Here is a 19,082-nt window from a genome sequence, read left to right as displayed (position 1 = left end):
AGGTACGGTTAAAAACAAATCTAAAATTTTAGTGCTCTAATAGAAGATCGGGTTTAATCTAAACTAGCAGAGTTATTTAGCGTTGCTCGGAACAAAAGTGTAACATATTTCTATAAAAACTTATCTCTCCCTGTTGCCTTATTCAGATTCTTTCTTAATCTTTTCTGTCCTCTCTACCCAGCCCATTCTCGTATATGAACATGCACACGCGTCCAGACATCTCTTTTTATGTGTTTCGAAGAATACGGCGGCGTAAGTGAATATAAGAAAAATAAATCGTTTTAAAGTGGTCACTATAGAATCCCTAAACAGGCAAAGCAAAACGATTTAGCTGTAATTTTAATTACTGATCTTAATAATGGTATAAAATTTTACAGCTCCCAATGAATCAGCAACATTTCATTATGCTTTTGAATTTTGGAGAAGATGATTGATGATACGTATTTTTTGGATTATTCGGGCTACTGTCCTTATTTTGATCGATGTAAGCTTAAAATATATCTTGCTAAACTGGGATTTTATAACAGAGTGGGATGTTTTTGTCGAAGAGTGGGATGTTTTTGTCGAAGAGTGAGCTGTTTTTGTCGAAGAGTGGGATGTTTTTGTCGAAGAGTGGGATGTTTTTGTCGAAGGATGGGATCTTTTTGTCGACGAATGGGATTTGTTTGTCGAAGGGTGTGATCTGTTTGTCGAAGGGTGTGATCTGTTTGTGGAAGGGTGTGATCTGTTTGTCGAAGGGTGTGATCTTTTTGTCCAACTGTGGGATCTTTTTGTCGAAGGATGGAATCTTTTTATCGGAGAATGGGACCTTTTGTCGAAGAATGGGATCTTTTTGTCGAAGAATGGGATCTGTTTGTCGAAGGGTGTGATCTGTTTGTCGAAGGGTGTGATCTGTTTGTCGAAGGGTGTGATATGTTTGTGGAAGGGTGTTATCTGTTTGTGGAAGGGTGTGATCTGTTTGTGGAAGGGTGTGATCTTTTTGTGGAAGGGTGTGATATTTTTGTGGAAGAGTGTGATATTATTGTTATTCATTTTAAGGCTATAAATACATAGAAGATGGGAGAATTGGAAGTTTCCTTGCAAATATATTAGTGTCCTTGGCGTAGGCTTTGAATTATGGTTACGTATATGTTAAAAAACCCAATAACGCCAATGTGCTTCGCCAAAGAAGATTGAAAAAAAATGTCCCGAAAATTAGCAAAAAATAAAAATGATTTTTAACAAAATAAAAATATGATTAAGAAATGTTTTTTTAATAATTCAATTATTAATCTTGTTAGCCCTTTACATCAAGTGGCTTCATGCCTTGTCGGGAGTGATTACCATAAAAAGACAAAATTCTTTAGGCTTTGAATTATGATTACATATATGTTAAAAGACCCAATAACGTCAATTGTTCTTCGCCAAGGAAGATTGAAAATAAAATGTTCCAAAAATCAGCAAAAAATAAAAATGATTTTTACCGAAATAAAAATATGATTAATGAATGTTTTTCTTAATAATTCAATGTATAATCTTGTTAACTCTTTACATCAAGTGGCTTCATGCCTTGTTGAGATTGATTACCATAAAAAAGACAAAATGATCACATAACATCCTTTTTGTCGAAGGGTGTGATCTTTTTGTCGAAGGGTGTGATCTTTTTGTCGAACTGGTGGATCTTCCTATCGAACTGTGGGATCTTCCTGTCGAACAGTGGGATCTTTCTGTCAAATTCTGGGATCTGCAAGGATTTCGAACGGAACTCATTATTTAATCCACTGGAGTAGTATGCTTTCGTTCAATCCTTAAAATACCATTGCGAAATACTTCTACCTAGTCATGGCTGACGGAACGAGAGTATGCTATATGATTACCGATTAAATTCTGATGTATTGATTTCAAGCAATTTCAGCGATTGTGATTTAATGAGACCTGCATAACATCGTCTGAAATATTAAAAAAAGGAAGTTAATTCGATGTTAGGTGTCCAACAATATGTAATCAAACAGAGACTTATATAATGTTATTATGATCCTCGTCTGTTACGAAGCACACACTCAAACGCCTACTCAAGGTATTTGGTAGCTCAAATACGTATAAATAGTAAAAAATTCCAAAAGCAAATAAATATTTAAGTTTATGGTTTAATGAGTACTCGCCGTGACTTTCCAGGAATTTCTTAATCATTTACGTATAAGTACACACACACACACACACACACACACACACACACACATATATATATATATATATATATATATATATATATATATATATTATAGGGTGTAATGGACTGTCTAAATGAGCAAAGTCTCAGTAAAGTATATTTAAAAATGCTGTGCCTTGAGTATTGCAGTTATGATAATAGGTGTAATTACCTAGAGCTATATAAATAGACGGTGAGAGATTACTAATTGTTAAATAAGCAAGCAAATTATCATAGGAGGAAACATAAAAAATAATATATGTACGATTGTTTCGGAAGCGATATATTTTATTCATTCGATATTTACAAATAAACCATCGAGAAATAAGCAATATATATCGTCTACTTATCAGCACAAATAAAGCGGTATACATTGGATCAACATCAGAGCCAATTAAACATAGAATCTCTACACACAAGCATCTCTTAATAATAGATTATTGAAAACTAGACAACCCTAGCAAAATACATATGGTACCTAAAATATATGAAAATTCCTTTTAATATAAAAGAAAAAAAAAACTAAGATCTCTGAGAACATAAAAACCTGGCCATAATTTTTGTACTCTCTATAGATTTGAATCTTTGGCCATATTTAAACTCAGTGACATCCAATCAACTTGTTAAAATCTTAAAGAATAAATATTAACTAGACGCATGCACAGGTGATGGTCAACATTTAACCATTTTAACCACCTTAAGAAAAAAATAAGTATTAAAAATAAGTGGCCAAAAGATCGGTAATTAAATCTTATAATAATAGATAATAATCATAAATTTTACTAGAAATTACAAGATTCGATGCTTAAACAATCCACTAACAAATGTCTCTTTTTTATTATTATTTAAAATGACTTATTTTAGAATTAGAATAAACCGACATAAGCAGCTATTTAAAGTAAATTACTTTCTCTTTATTTACCTAGCAATTACATTAAAAAGAAAGGTTACAAAAACGAATGATCTCTTGTAGATTAAAAAACATATCCTCGTCAAAGTGAACCGGGAGGTCTCATTATGGGTTAACAAAAACAATATGGAAATATTCTATTACAAAGGTACTTATTTTATAAATTATTTTGTAAACATTTTTGTTAATATAGTTCCTTATATTTGTTTAAATCTAATATAATATCGAAAAATTCTAAAAACAGCTTTTCATATTTATAGTTAATTTCTCCCTTTTAAAAATCCTATCCAAGTTTAAAATAAAAAATGTAATTACTATTTTTCCTACTATTTTCCTCCTTTTACCATTCAACTAATTAAAAATAAAAATCATTACACAATAGTTAAATTGTATCACATAGACATATATCTAATATTAATCATATAAACAAAAGAATTAAATTCCACTTAAAATTTTATTTTCTTTATTCTATGTTCACAAACTATATATATACCTCAATAAGCTGGTTGAAGTTTGGTGTCTTCTTCCTACTTTCCCTCCATTTATGCCGTTGTGGACACGATATTCAAAATTATATTGTTTATTTCTCGATTGTTTGTTTCGTAAATATCGAATGAATAAAAAGCTACGATTTCTGAAAAATCGTACATATTAACATGATTTTAATATGTTTCCTCCTATGAAAACTTGATTGATAATTTCACAATTAATGATCTCTCACCCTATCTATCTATCTCTCTCTCTCTCTCTCTCTCTCTCTCTCTCTCTATATATATATATATATATATATATATATATATATATATATATATATAGATATATTGTGTGTGTGATATAATATTCTCTAAGTTCTAAATACCAAGTTTCCTTACTTGATCATTTATTACTTTTTAAAAGTTATCTATTGCAATATTATTTCGCATTGCAACTTACAAGTCTGCAAAATCATGTTATTGCTGCATGTTTAGTCACGTATTCATCAGATGTTTATCTTAAAAATGTTATAAAAACACAATTTAGACAATCTACATGATTCATGTAGCCGACATGCCATGAATTTATTTTACTTACGTTATTATCCTATTTTTGTATCATTGTTGTTATATTTTTTATTTCATTTTATTAAGAGTTTTTATCTGCTTATTTTTTTATATTTATTTTATCATTCTTTGACGATATTCTTAGTTATAATAATTATACTTTTAGTTTATTTTTCAGAATGCTATTTCATTCTTTTCTTTTCATTCATTTTCTTTTCATTCATTTTCTTTTGTTTACAATCTTCGGAAGTTTAGTTGATAGTTAAATTTACATTAATTCCATAAGTTTTGTAATGATTGTCATTCGTTATAATATGATTTGTTATAGGCATCAGTATATAAATTATAATCTTTTATCATCTTTATTTATGTCGTTGGTATAAGTTTTTAAAGTTTGATTATAAGAAGTACAATTATTATTACTTCCGATTTTAATTTTATTGGCAGTCAAAGGGAGGTAATTCATGTGAACTCAGTGTCTCGTAATCTTATTCACTTTGTTTTCTTAAATAAAAATTCTTTTGACTAAATCTGTTCTTTATTATTTTCTTAGGTTATCCTATTTTGCTAACCCATTTCAATTAATTTTAAATTTTGTATGGTCTTTGCTATTTTAACTCCAATATTATATGTATATTTATAATCACTTATCCATTTTTTTTCTCCATTTTTACTATGGATATCTCATTGTTCAAATATTGGTCGGATTATTAAGCTTAAGTGTTTAAATCCTTCTAATATGTTATGATTTTTTTCAAAAACACATAATTTCTATTTACTTCGTGTTATTTATTAATGCTTACTAACTAAAATCTTTAATAAACCTATTTACACTCACTGGCTCTCTTTACCGTTTAATATTCTTACATCTACTAAATTTAATGAGTTTAATATTGTGAGTCAATCTAACAAATTTTTCCACATTTGTAAATACTACTATAACTTAATCCCATTTTTCATGCCATCTTCATCTCCATTAAATGACTAGTCTGAATATAATTCCTACCAGAATCTACAACTATAAAAGTAAATGCGACTAGTATATATACCCATCAACCAATAGCAAAACGTAACGACTAATCATACTTATAGGTAATCACGACTCAGTAGAAATTAAGATTAAACAACACAAACACATAAGAAATCTTATTGATAGGAAAACAGAACTTATAGAAAATCAAGATGGGAGGCGGTAGTTACAAAGCAATTATAGCACATATACAATGAGGTACAATATTGAAAATTAAGATTGTTTACATATGAGATACAAATTATACGGTATAATCACGCTAACACACCAGTTCCTGTTAAATGACCGACGTTAAACATCGTTCAGGTTGGTCAGTACTAAAATGAGGGACCATTTGGGAACACAAAGGTGCTGTATGTGCTTTCCATGGATCTCTGTATTGTTTCCAGTCGTCCGAGATTTCTCCTTGCCACTTAAATACAGCACTACCGACTCAGGAGAGGAGTAGTTCGAGATTGCACAACCCTTTCTTCATAACGGACGATCATCCTATACATAAAGAACATACTGTACAAGAAGATTTAAGCAATAACTGATTTTTTTCAAGAAAGGTTTGAAATATGTAAGCCACTAGATATGAACAATTATCCTCTACCTAAATATATATGGTTAGCGTACTTTGTTATTTGTTAATAATCTGGCTATTCGATCAGTGTTACAAGATTGTGATGTACTGGTCGCGTTTATTGAATGATCTGAGATGTTTAACTAGAGTGATAATTCGTGCACAATGTTCGGCTTAGTTTTATTTCATGAAGTCGAGTGGGTACTATATAGAAACATTCGCTTCAATAAGCAAATGCTGATAGTGAATATACAAAATAAGTGCTGCTAAAATAGATTCACTACGTCACACAAGTTTTTTTTTTTTTTTTTTTGCTTATACCTTTTATGCTAAGCAAGTTTTGTAGAGAAAAGAAAAAATAGAACACGTTATGATTTCCGGGTGCATAGGTGCACGCGGAAACTCTATCTAACGTCTACAAAACGTGGCATAAAATAGGAAGTTACATTACATTTATAAAGTTGACATTCATAGATTTCTATTGGCGATAAAAATTAATGTTCGGTCGTATCGCGTCTGTCAGCACCTTTTATACAGATGTTAATATTATATGCACTTAAGAATATTACGATTGTCTAATATGGCTATAACTCAACTTGGAGCCCTATATGTGCGCTAGAACTGTTGTGGGCGTATGCGTTTAGGTATTTATTCCTGTTTGATAAACGAGATGTGAGTTAGATCCATAGGTAAAAAAGGATTGGTAAATAGAACTCATCAAAAAAGGAAACAGAAAATTATCAGAGATCATGAAAAATGCATTATTAAAATTAACTGTTAATAACACAGGTGTGTTTAGAAAATACACTCAACACTTACATAATTGCTTTTTAATGTGATTAGAATAGAAATGTTTTCCTGAAAATCATATAAATGTACGCATGCGTAGCAATTAATTTCCGGTGTTTGATACTAAACAATGAAAAATCGACAAGTAAATCCTTGATTCTTGCTTAAATTTATTTATTTTTTAATCACACGTGAAGCATTTCCATCCTTGTCATTTTTCTGTGGTGTTTATTACGTTTATAATTCTCTATGCGCAAATGAATATTTCACCAAGCTATTACGAACGTTCTTTTAATGTTGCAAATACATTTTGTCATATTACTGTAACGAGATGATCAGTTATTCTTTTGAGCACGGCCATGTGCTAATCAGCACTGTCTCAAGGTTATAATCTTATGAAGCATTATAGCCAACACATTCATGTGAAGAAAGATTATTTTCCCTCTAAAAATGAACAGAGAACACCGAATGAGCAAACTTAATAATACGTGTATATATAAACACTTGGTAACATCAAATCCATGCTTTAGCCTGGCGTGACCTTATGAGAATTAAACTCTAACAGTTTTGTGTATGTTAATTATCATATATAGTTCTATAACTTGTGTGTGTGAAGTTATGTGGCGTTACAAACAAAGGAATAAAAAAAATTAAAATCCGGGTCGGCATTTTTTTTTTTTTTTAACAATAGGCAGTTAGTAACGTTACTCTCCCATTTCGACACCACTTAAAGTCTCTCGCTGGCACATGTCCATTTAACCTGATCGCGTTTCACTTTCTTCCGACTGTATGCTGGCCACAGCCGGCCCATTCTCTTCTTCATTTTACACGTCCGTCTGCTTCGACGTCGACTTTTTTCTCCCCGACCATTTTTCTATTTCTTCAGATGCAATCCCGAGCACACTTTCCCATTTGATTACGCGTTCAAACGCTAAACATGCTGCTAATAGAATCCCTTGCTCTCCATCATTCGGCTGCTGCTATTTTCATATGCGCTCTGTTAAAATAGTATTAAAATGTGACCCTATATATATTTTTTAATCAATACTCTAGAAGAGAATTGCACATGCAACAATATATTTTAATTTTTTACTATTTTTTTTTTACACGGAGGTCACCACTTATCAAGGCCCGGAACCCACTTGGGGATAAGGGTTATTGCGTGTACACTAATCAATGGGATAGTATCTTAGTAATCGTTAGTATTGGAGATTTGATAAAGTGTCTTACTTAAGGGGACGGTTCATCAGGAATTTGTTTATGTTGGACTTGAAGACATCCAAGTTGTAGTCAGGTGGGAAACAGGAAAACGGAAGAGAGTTCCACCAGCGTGCACATGTTACGTTAATTGTCAATTAGTTTCTATTTAGATTAATTGTTATTATATTATTTTCTCAGTTCTGTTTTTCTTTCATGATTATCTCGTGGGTATATAAAACTGAGGAGGTAATTGTAACAAAGAAACGTATTTTCAACATCATGAGATAATGAGTAATGATAAGCAAGAAACGCGCGATGTATTGCATTCATATTAAAATGTGGACGTGTCCTACTCTGAAATAGAGAACAGATGTATGTGTAAAGGGATAGTAGTGACAGGGAATCACGAATCGATCCAGTTAAATTAAATATTTATGATTTATACATTTTCTTTTCATTTAAATAGTTTATATGACAAAGTTCGCACAAATATTAATATTATATTCGTCTCTTACTTCCGGTTTGGAATATGAACATTTTTCATATAAACATCATTTATGCTCGTATTATTTGAGTTCTTCGAGCTACAGCTCTCATATTGAGTGTTCTTTTCAGAACGTTTTGGTTGATACAACCCCCAACCGTCTTCAGGTGTATCCTGTAGAACTCAAGAATCTTTCTGTTGAACTCGGGAACCTACGTGGAATTTCGATCGGAACACTTTATTTAATCCACTGGGGTAGCATGCTCTCGTTCTGTCAGTCATGACTGGATAGAAGTCTTAAGTAATTTGAAATTGTATTTTGAGTGTTACCCATAATGAGGATTGAACCTTCAACCTCCTGAAGAGTGTCACTTACGACTGAATTTTACGAAGTACATTATCCACTACCCCACAGGTTCTTACGGACAATTCTAATAAACATTTTTGTTTGTTTGTATTATTTGAATTAATCGGACTATTGTTATCATCTTGAGTGTGATCTTTACAACGTTTCGGCCGATATAACATCCGACCTTCTACAGGTGTATCTCGTCGAATTCGGGAATGTTTCTGTCGAACTCGGGAATTTGGACGGAATTTCGAGCGGAATCCTGTGTCCGATCAATCCAAATAATACGAATAACCAATATTTATCTCCAAAATTTAGAAACGTCATATATTTTGTTAATCATCATATTTTAAACGAAACACAGTTTAACTAAAAGTATATCACGATGTCTGATAGCACAATATCAATATCAATTGTTTTAAATAAGTTGCATTTAACTATCGCTCTTGAATAATTTAAGTCGAGTAATACCAGCGAATCGTGCTTATTTCTCTTTATTTGAGATTAAACTAGAATCAGGATTAGCGAAGTTGTGTTTAAATTACATTTTTTTCTACGTTTAATTCATCTAAAATCCTCGCACTCGTATCGCCTTTTGCAAGCACTGCATTAGTAATTGAACAGGATGACGATTAGAGGTTTGCAACTCTCGCAAATGAGACCTCCTCTGCTTTGCGATGCCAGTGAGGCAAGACTCCCAATACGATTAAACAAGGAGACATTTGATCAATCAAGAACGGATTAAATGAAAGGCGTAACTAATGCAACAGCAATATTATATGCAACTATGTTGGCGTCATGGTTCACCGATCTATGAGACTATTACAAAAGAGAAAATATTATTTTTTAAAGTATATTGCAAAATGGAAAGAGGGTGAAAACACCAAAGAGGATTGAAAAAGAGGAAGTTTATGTCATAAACGAATAAGAACTCTTTTTTCTGCGGAAAGACACGTGCATATGCCATTGAACATGTGTGCGATGTAATACATACATGTGAGCGTTCATGAAGTTTTACTTCAAAATGCATTACTAAAAAAACTATAATCTATCGCTCTGTGCGTATTCAAAATCATTCATTCTATTTAATCGTACATATAAAAAGAATCTATATTTTCTCTCAATAAATGGCTCCACATATCTTATCAAGTTCCAGAATACATATTTGAGGATTCTTTTCGTCTATTATTAACCAAAAATACTATAAAAAGTACGTGTAGCTTAATGTCACGACACTTTAATGTTACATGTCAATGGTATATATATATATATATATATAAAATACGCTAATGGAAATGTTCATATCTATCTATATACGATATTGAACTCTGTTTTAATCGAACTTTGTATATATTTTTTAATATTTTTCTCAGAATATATCGTACGATAATGGAGACGCGCTTCTCTTTCGTACACACCCACAAACGTGTAACAAAATCAGAATTTAAGATAAGAGCGTAATGTCTATTCATATATATGTAATAGAAGATTAGAACAACATGGATGCCGTCAGTTTTCTAATCCAAACAAAGGTGATTAATATCTGTTTACCTATATCGAACTCTCTTCAACCTCTGTATTTGTCTCCTTGGATCTAGCCATTTCCGGAGAGTAATATATTTTCCACTCTTTCTGGATTTGAAATCGACGATATTGTTCTAACCTTCTGCAACATATATATTATGCTCTTATTTTTTATTCAGAACCTTGGGGTTACTAGGAGAGAATATCAACAGTGCTCAATTATATATTGGTAAGTGAAATAACAAACTTATCCTAGCGTATAATGCAAAGCTCTTTGTGTAAACAAATGGAGCTTAGACGTTTGTATAATATTTCATCATTGTGGTTTCACACCCATTTTAGTAGCAGTCAAATAGCGTTACGATAGAAGTGCCGACTGTCGCCTTTCAATCCTGGCTTGAGGTAGTTTCTAGTATAGACGCATTGAAAAGCTGTGATACAGCGAAACAGTTAGTCTGTGGATGACTATACATAACATACAGTAACAGGATTAGAAACTTCCATCGGTTTATCTCGTTTACCGATTCGAAGAACAGACGAGATGCTAAGTGAAAATGCCAACAACCACTAACGTGTAACGTAATACCTTTTATGTAAAAAAAATAAAGCATTTGCCATTAGACAATGTTCATTGCTGTGATCTATTTTACTCTCAGCAACAACCAGATGATAGACAACTAGTTAGGTTAGAGGCGCTGAATTTCGCCTGGACAATCGAATTTCGATACCGGCTTGAGACAGTGGCTTAACAAAGCAATAAGTATAAATCAACGCAACAAAAATAAACCCCATTTCCCCACCTAAGATATTTTCGCATACACACTTACATTTTGTCACTTGAATATTTACCCAACCCCTTTTAAACTTGTTTGATTATTGTTGCTGACCAATTCGACATGCTAATGCGATTTATCTGTCTTTCTCATCCTCCTATGGCTCTTAATAATTTTGATTTTAATGTTCTACGATTTAATAACATTCTTCTGTTTTTTTTTTTGTCGTATCTTTAAACGTGGAAACCGAGCAAAATTTATTTCACATAAGATTTTCCAGTTGTCATTCATATCGTATATACATTAATCCATGCAACAATGGCCAAGAACTTATCTAAAACAGACGAGTCTTTCTTTTACGCTGTAGATTATAATGAAGAAAATGTTCAGAAATCACCGACCCAATATTGCTTCTGTCCATTTGAAAAAAGATATAAAACCTATTTGAAGCTATGTAAACAGTTTTTATATACTCAGATATAGTTTTTTTAATTCTAGAAGACATATTTCTTTATATTAGTTTAGTGACTAGTCTACTCTATCATTTAATTTTTGGTTAATGTGGCGGAAAAATTAATGATAGGGTACGCAAGAAGGTAGATTTTATATATTTAGCCGTTTTTTGTTTAATTCTTAAAGGCGTGTTTCTCTACAAAGCCTTAAGGGGCTCCGCTACCATACCAATTCCTCTACAGTTGGGAGCCGCTGAAAACATGAAAAATTAAATTACATGCATATTTCTATAAATTTTTTTATGAATAACTAATACGCCTAGATAAATAGAATGCGACTGTGACAAAATGTAATTTTTCCGTTATGTGTTGGCGGGAAGTTTTTAAACTAGTAAAACATTCATTTACATGAAAAATGGGATTAGAATAAAACTTGTTTTTGAAACAAATGAATTTTCTATTTGAAACAAACGATTTCGAAGAACATATTAGTTTAAATATTTTTTCATGCAAAATAAGTTTCGTGAAAACTATCGACTACTTAAATAACATAGTTTTATTAGAAATGTTTTTGTATTTTAGATCAAAATAAATGAACATTTTCACTTATAACAAAGCTTAATGTTTAATGTTTTCCCCAGCACAGATTAGATCAGTAAGCCACTAAGAGAACCAGATCTATAATCCGACTGCAGACAGCAGGTCTGCGGAATATAGCTGAAGCGTATCGAAGAAAAGAAAACAACACAAATCGAATTCGATTTTTATCTTAACATCTTTTTCTTATATAGAAATGAGAACAAAAGATGCTACTGTTTTAACCGATGCAGTTTGTGTCCTGCAGATTCAGAGTTCGTTTTTTTTCTTTAAAACTTTCAGTTTATATAAAAAAATTAGTTAGCTCGTGAATCTTAAATAGCACATCCTTAATATTGCTATTAGTATAGATATTTCTCCAATTTGAGTTTTATAAACATTACATGAATTTGGAAGAAAATTTCAGACTATTTTCTATTTTACTGTTGAATTTTTAGATTTCCTTAGGATTATAATTTTAGACCTATACAAAAATTTAGTTTAGCATTTTATTTATAATTTAGTGAACGCTTCGTTTTATTTATTCCAAAATAAAGTTTGTTCTGTGTCCATAGTCAATTATTATTTCGCTTCTACGATTTAATCATTTTTTATTTGTATGCAATTTACATTTAATTCCTTGCTTACAGATAATTTACACGAGTTGTCTAGATATTCCATCTCAATATTGCCCATTCAACTATAAGTAATCTCTCGCTTTTAAGATCTTTCGCTAGTGAGTTAATGCATCAGTGTTTTTATTATTGCATTATAACTTTAAAATTTTTATTGTAGTTTGTTATTGGACTCCACCCTGATATACTGTTGTTATCTAGTGCATGTCTTTATTTATACGGTTATTTAAAAGCGCAATGCGCTATGATCGTACAATAAATTTTTCCTACATTATTATTACTATTAATATCAGTTATAGTTGTGATATTATTATTATTGTAATATTCGTCATTTTTTATTCGAATATAAGTTTGTCATTTAATAATTTATTATCTTGGGTCTTGATAATCATTTCTAACTTTTCACAGCAACTATAGAACAGTTTTCAGTAATTACTTATTGAATATTGTACGTAAATATTTGTACGTATATATTTTACATTTTACGTACGAGAAAATACTTTCGATAAAATTTAGGAATGTTTTACCAAATTTAGTTTTCAGCATCTGGCCATATGATGTAGCGAACATACTGCTACAGCTATTATTATTATTATTATTATTAGTAGTAGTATTATTATTATTATTATTATTATTATTATTATTATTATTATTATTATTATTATTGTTGGCAACGGTGGTTCACAATGAGCTTTCACACAGGTAATAAAAGATTCCTCCTTGAAAATTCATATCTATATCATTAATTGCTAGATGGAAGCTAATGTTGTTAAATTACAACAAAATCTAAGAAGATTTATAAAGATATCCAAAGTGATAGCAATAACAGGCTTTATGGAAATGAAAGTAGATAAGCACTGGGATACTATTATTCATTAAACTGTGTATATATTTTCCTAACTATATCATATACAAATATGCCTTATACTTTGGTTTTACTGGCCTCAAACGGGTAGTTGAGGAGCAAAGTATTTTTTACATTATATTTAAATTTTATATGTTTCTACTATGGGAAAAATAGGAATAGAATTCCAAAAGGTAACAAGAGAGAAGCTATCTGAGTAAAAAGCGTTTGTATCTCGGCATCTCTACAGTGTACGACTGAGATTTAGCAACTAGTTTAGTGAACCTAATTACACACACACACACACACACACATATATATATATATATATATATATATATATATATATATATCCACGGCAATACTTCCCCATTATTACGGCTCATCAGCGTGACTGACTATGGCGAGATTGGAAACTACGACCACGGAGGCTGCAATCGAGAGCTTTGCTAAAGTACGGGATATTTTATTTTATTATTTAGCTTTATACAGTATAACTTCATACTGCAGCAACTGTGGTCGCAGTTTCGAATCTCGCCATAGTACTCCACGCTAATGAGCTGTAGTAACGTCAAAACAGAAAAAATCTACTAGAATATGAAGCGTTATTGCAATAATGTAGTAAACAAAATTGCAAATTGATAGACTATTATACCAAAGAATTAAACGAACTAGAATACAAGGAACAGGGAAAAGATAATACAATTTTGAATATCACATTCCATAATAGTATAATAATCATAAAAAAACTAGAACTAGCAACTTCACATCCGTGAGAGATGGTCTAGAGAAAAAGAACATGTGGGAGGGTTATCAAACTACAGAGACGTTTTTGAACTTGATCAAAAACCCTAAAAAATATGAGAGATAAGAATCTCTAACGTAAACAATTGTTGCCAGTTGCTTAACAAAAAGAGCTGATTAAGTTTATTTTTCTTCGAACACTGTACTAATTATCTCCCTTTGTGTCGGTGTGTCTACAACAATATCGACGACGATCCATGGCAATACAACTGTTATCATTGCTTCAGCAGGTTCTTCGATTTTGCATTTAACTTCATGTTCTAATTAATATAGTTGTTACTACTTAGCCTTTCTTTTCTCATGTATATATATATATATATATATATATATATATATATATATATATGGTATTTTTTCTTCCGATAATTTCTTTGTTTGTTGTTCTCCACTATTTTTCCTCTTTTTCTCGAGTTCGTCATGTATCTCCATTGTTTACCAATCCAAATCTGTCAGACAAAAGCATCACTTTAAATGACGCGTGCGCAGTAAGGAAATCGAACAGAAAGTCGCATAAAGTATTTTATTCCCGACTGTCGGAAAACAACTAAATGCACAAGCTGAAGAAATGCAAATAATAAAAGGAGGAATATATTAAAATAAACTCTTACAAATACATTTTATGAGGAGATAAAATATAGTAGCAAAAAAAAAAAAAAAAAAAAGAATTGATGGTTCTTGCTGTTAAAGTAGGCGTAAAAAAACAGTATTCCACGGTGGATCTATGAATGGTAAGTCTTAGGCATCAGTTACACGAATTTTTGAATTGATTTTCTGTTAAAAGGTAATTGATATTATTTAAATTATTGTTATCATATTGGGTGTTTTTCTCAGAGAGTTTCGGCAGATGAAGCCTCCAATATTTTTAGGTGCATTTGTATAAACACTCTGATTCGAACCTTAGCATCTGTATGCAACGACCCGTCGCGCAACAGATAAAAGTGCTAAGTGGTATTAGGATAGCAACCGACACGCGTGGATTAAATCAAATTCCTGTGTTCGACAAGACACATCCAAAGAAGGTCAGCGGTTAGACCGGCCGAAACGTTGTGAGATAACATACAAGATAACAATAGTGCGAATAGTACAATACATCACTTCTCATCTTAAAAAAATCTGGAACATTTGAATTGAAATCAATAACTATTCCAGCTCCTATACGCTTTCGTTGTTTTGTTTCTGGAATTCCTATCGATCATTTAATTTGGCAGCAGTTATTATAGTTTTTTTATAGACTTTATTCATAACAAGCTGGTGTTTAACTGTCGTACAAAAAACTTTTTAATATGTTTTAATTTATGTAGATTTCATACTTCTCACTATAGAGCCAATAATTTATTGATTATTATATTGTACCCAATATATAGTGATTTCAAAAGTAAACACAAAATATGACCCAAGTGCCATCAACTAGAATTAAAGCCGAGACATGTAACTCTCAAGCATTATTCGTTACAGTTTGACCTAAATCCATACGCATATAAAAAGCTAAAAAAAAATACCTATTAAAGATGTTTGCGCATTTTTCCTGGTGTCAAGCTCCAAATCGTTTGGTTCTACCAGATCAGACTGTCTGAAGATACTAGCTGTATGGCCTAAAGTGCCCCAGACATTGAAGTAAATGTTTTTCCTTTCCCTTTGCAAAACTACAAACATATCTTGCAAAGCCAGCAACAAAACAATTTACCTTACAAAACAACTAAACCAAACTCTGTGAATAAATATTTGCAGATAAGAACTTGAAATATAAACCTTTTACCAAAAATGACTTGATTTGCCATTAAATCACCCTAAAACGGTTGATATGCCATAAAACAAAACAATAAAAACAAGCCCCAAATAGGGAGTTTTAGGGAGTATGGATTAACCTTTAGTTATAATTACTTTTAGTTACACCCTTACCCGGTGTAGCAATACTCACCACGGTTTTATCTATGGGTTAAATAGTGTGTTCCGGGCACGATACTATATTTTCTCGGCCACTCGCGGAAAAGATGTTGGCCTCCAATCCACCTCACCCATCACCTCTAAATTTGTCAGAGTCCGTTATACTTTTTATACTAATTACACTTTTTCTGACCTTTATCAACCCATCAAAATCTAATAATCTGCCTTGCGTATAACCTAACATAAGTCAATCAAACAATAAAGATCCAGTTTGAGATCTGTCCGGAGTATGGCGTTCCCTTTACCTCAAGAACTACTGTGACCAGGAGTGAAAATGCGTCTCAATATTTGACAGTATCAATTGTCCACAATTCTAACAAAAGAGGCAGCCATCAGTATACCACAGAAAGAATTGTATAATATATTTCTTATACTCTTTATCCCAAATGTACTTCATGCTAAATTTGATGGAACTCGAAGAAATAGTTTTGTGCATTTATCGCTTATAGTATTATACGTATTAATAGAATAATCATCCTCTGACACTCTTTGCGTCACACGGATAACTGAAATTTAAAGAAGTACTTTTGGAGCCTAGACATAACCAACAAATGCAATACCCATTTATAATATACAGTAGCAAAAAGAATGCTCTCCTCGCTCGCATATTTTTGTACTGAGCAAGTACACCCACTTATAATATAGGAAAAAGCATTTTGGAATAACATAATATATATACAAATTATTCATTTTAGAAACTCATGTAAAATATGATGTAAATCACAAACCTATAATGTCACATGAAAATATATGATCATTATGTCTCTATAAGAAAATCCATATAGCTCAGTTCGTAGACCATCAGACTGAATATCACAACGTTTTGGTTTTAATTCGTACCACTAGCTTTATTTGTTGCGAATTTATTATTTAGTCTGAGTGCAGTATTTTCATTTTCTAGAATAAAATATTTCTATATTAAAATGTATTTACATTTACAAATAATCTGACAGGCAAAGGAAGTCACTTTACTTTGTCTGAGAGATTAGTTTTTTTTTTTGTACTAAAAAAACTTGTTTCATGATTGACTAACCAGTAATCAAAACGACACGATCCGCACAAAATCTGTAAATGGAGGAAACAGATTTGTTGAGGCACTGGCCAGATAAGAAATTTTTGAGAGAGAGAGGGAGTGGATGAACTGTTACCTTTGACGTTCATTTACTAAATCAAGGCTTCAGTACCGGTCACTGCATTTCCTCATTCCCGGAAGCTTAACCGCAGACTTACTGCATATGCATGTCCACTGATAATAAAGATTCTGAAAAATATGGAGGAAAAAAAGGCATTAATTATCGTCAAGACCACCCAAATTAGTTTTCTATATTCCCAACGGAAACTTCAAAACTGGCTCTGAAACGTAAAGATATACATAAGTCAAGCATTACATACTGTTTTTAACACAAGGATAACGAGACAAAATCTTTAAGAAATCGATTCAAATTATAAAAATTACACCATAAACCATTCTTAAAGTAATGCCTCCTATTTTTTTAATCTGACTAAATGCATCAGAAATGATTGAAAATTACATCGCTATGATTACTGATCCATTCATGGCCTAAAATTTTCATCTCCGTTACATATATTGACGATGTGAAACTATAAGAAAGATACCCCTGTCATGGACATTCGTCAGAAGCAGAAATGCGTAATTGAGTTCCTCCATGCAGAAAAATTTGAATCGATAAATACATCGGCGCCTGTTAAATGTTTGCGAATCCGATGCTGTTTGTGTCAGCAGAGTTAGATTTCTCGATTACAGAATGGTAACAAAAATGTGAGTGATAAAGCGCGCACCGGATATTTACAACAGAGATATTAAAAGAGGTTACAAAATGTGTATTGAGAATGATGGTGACTCTGTAGAAAAATAACTTCTGAAGCACAAAAGGTCGCTCGATTTAATGGTACCACTCCCATCTTCGTAATTTTTCAACGTTTCAGTTTTCAAGTTAAAAATATGAGGTCTTAATTTTGAGACGACCTTAGTATGTTTTGTATTTATTTATTGGTTTGTTTATTTAATGGTTTATTTATTTAATTGTGTCTGGTGCTACCAGATCAGTCTGTCGGAAGATATTGGCTTCCTGAGGCGAAATGCACATAATATTGATACTTTTTGTTTTTCTACTTCCTTTTGCAAAACCAAAACAAAGAAACACCCCCGTTTACCTCTTTTCCTTCTTCCCACTTCTTCCTTTCTTTTTCTACCTCCCCTTACTCCTGACTGGTTTCCTAACTTAAAATGTACCAAACATTAATTAATACTGTGACCCTTTTTCTTCTCCTCTCGCAAAATCCATTCATGTTTTGAAGGGCAGGGAACAAAACAATAAAATCCACTATAAAACAACCAAACCAAACACTAAAAACTAGAGATTGAAGCTACAAAGAGCTTGAAGAATAAAAACCTTCTACAATACTAGATTCGTCATTAAATAACCTTGAAAATGGTTGATATGCTGTAAAACAAAACCACCACACCAAACTTATTTAATGGTGTATTTATTAAAATATCTTATGTAAAAATTCCTCATTTAATGACCTAGTATTACATGCGGATCCATTAATGCGATACATTTAAGTTTTACTGATGGGGATCGCGTGAAGGTTGCCAACGTCGTAAGTGAAACTGTTTCTGTGAAACGAACTGGATTCGAACTTGTAAGTCTGTGTCTTTAACAGCTTCGCCACCATCACCTCCCTTCCGAGAAATAAATTCAACACTTGATCAAGGATGTAAAATATTTTTAAAAGATGGATAACGATTGTCATACGGTATCAAAACTGTACGTGCCGAATAAAAGCAGACCTGAAAGTTTTCAGCGGCAAGAATACAAATGAAATGACAGGAACTTTACATAAAGGTACAAACGCAAATATCTTTACATCAAGAGATCTGAGCCCAATCTTTGTCTGAATGTAGAACAATAAGATCGTCAGGCCAATGTACTATAATCCTACGGATTAAG

At 31.9% G+C, this 19,082-nt stretch overlaps 1 protein-coding gene across 10 annotated transcripts in view; it reads left to right on the top strand.

The window, feature by feature from the left end:
* Positions 1 to 3,146: 3,146 nt before the first annotated feature.
* LOC145277016 (synaptogenesis protein syg-2-like) overlaps positions 3,147 to 19,082 on the top strand; it is an 824,542-nt gene continuing 808,606 nt past the window's right edge. For all 10 annotated transcript variants that reach the window (XR_013868085.1, XR_013868082.1, XR_013868084.1 and 7 more), the window contains exon 1: positions 3,147 to 3,246. Coding sequence is in view for 6 of the 10 variants with exons in the window: in XM_080128618.1 (XP_079984744.1) it covers positions 3,225 to 3,246 (22 nt within the window). In the remaining 4 variants the exon portion in view is untranslated. The remainder of the gene's footprint in view (positions 3,247 to 19,082) is intronic.

Source organism: Euprymna scolopes, chromosome 5 (assembly GCF_053919585.1).
Source record: "Euprymna scolopes isolate OS-2025 chromosome 5, ASM5391958v1, whole genome shotgun sequence".
In the NCBI taxonomy this organism is placed as follows: Eukaryota; Metazoa; Mollusca; class Cephalopoda; order Sepiida; family Sepiolidae; genus Euprymna; species Euprymna scolopes.
The sequence above is the reverse complement of the archived record's forward strand: the minus strand, read 5'-3'. Positions and strand labels throughout refer to the sequence as shown.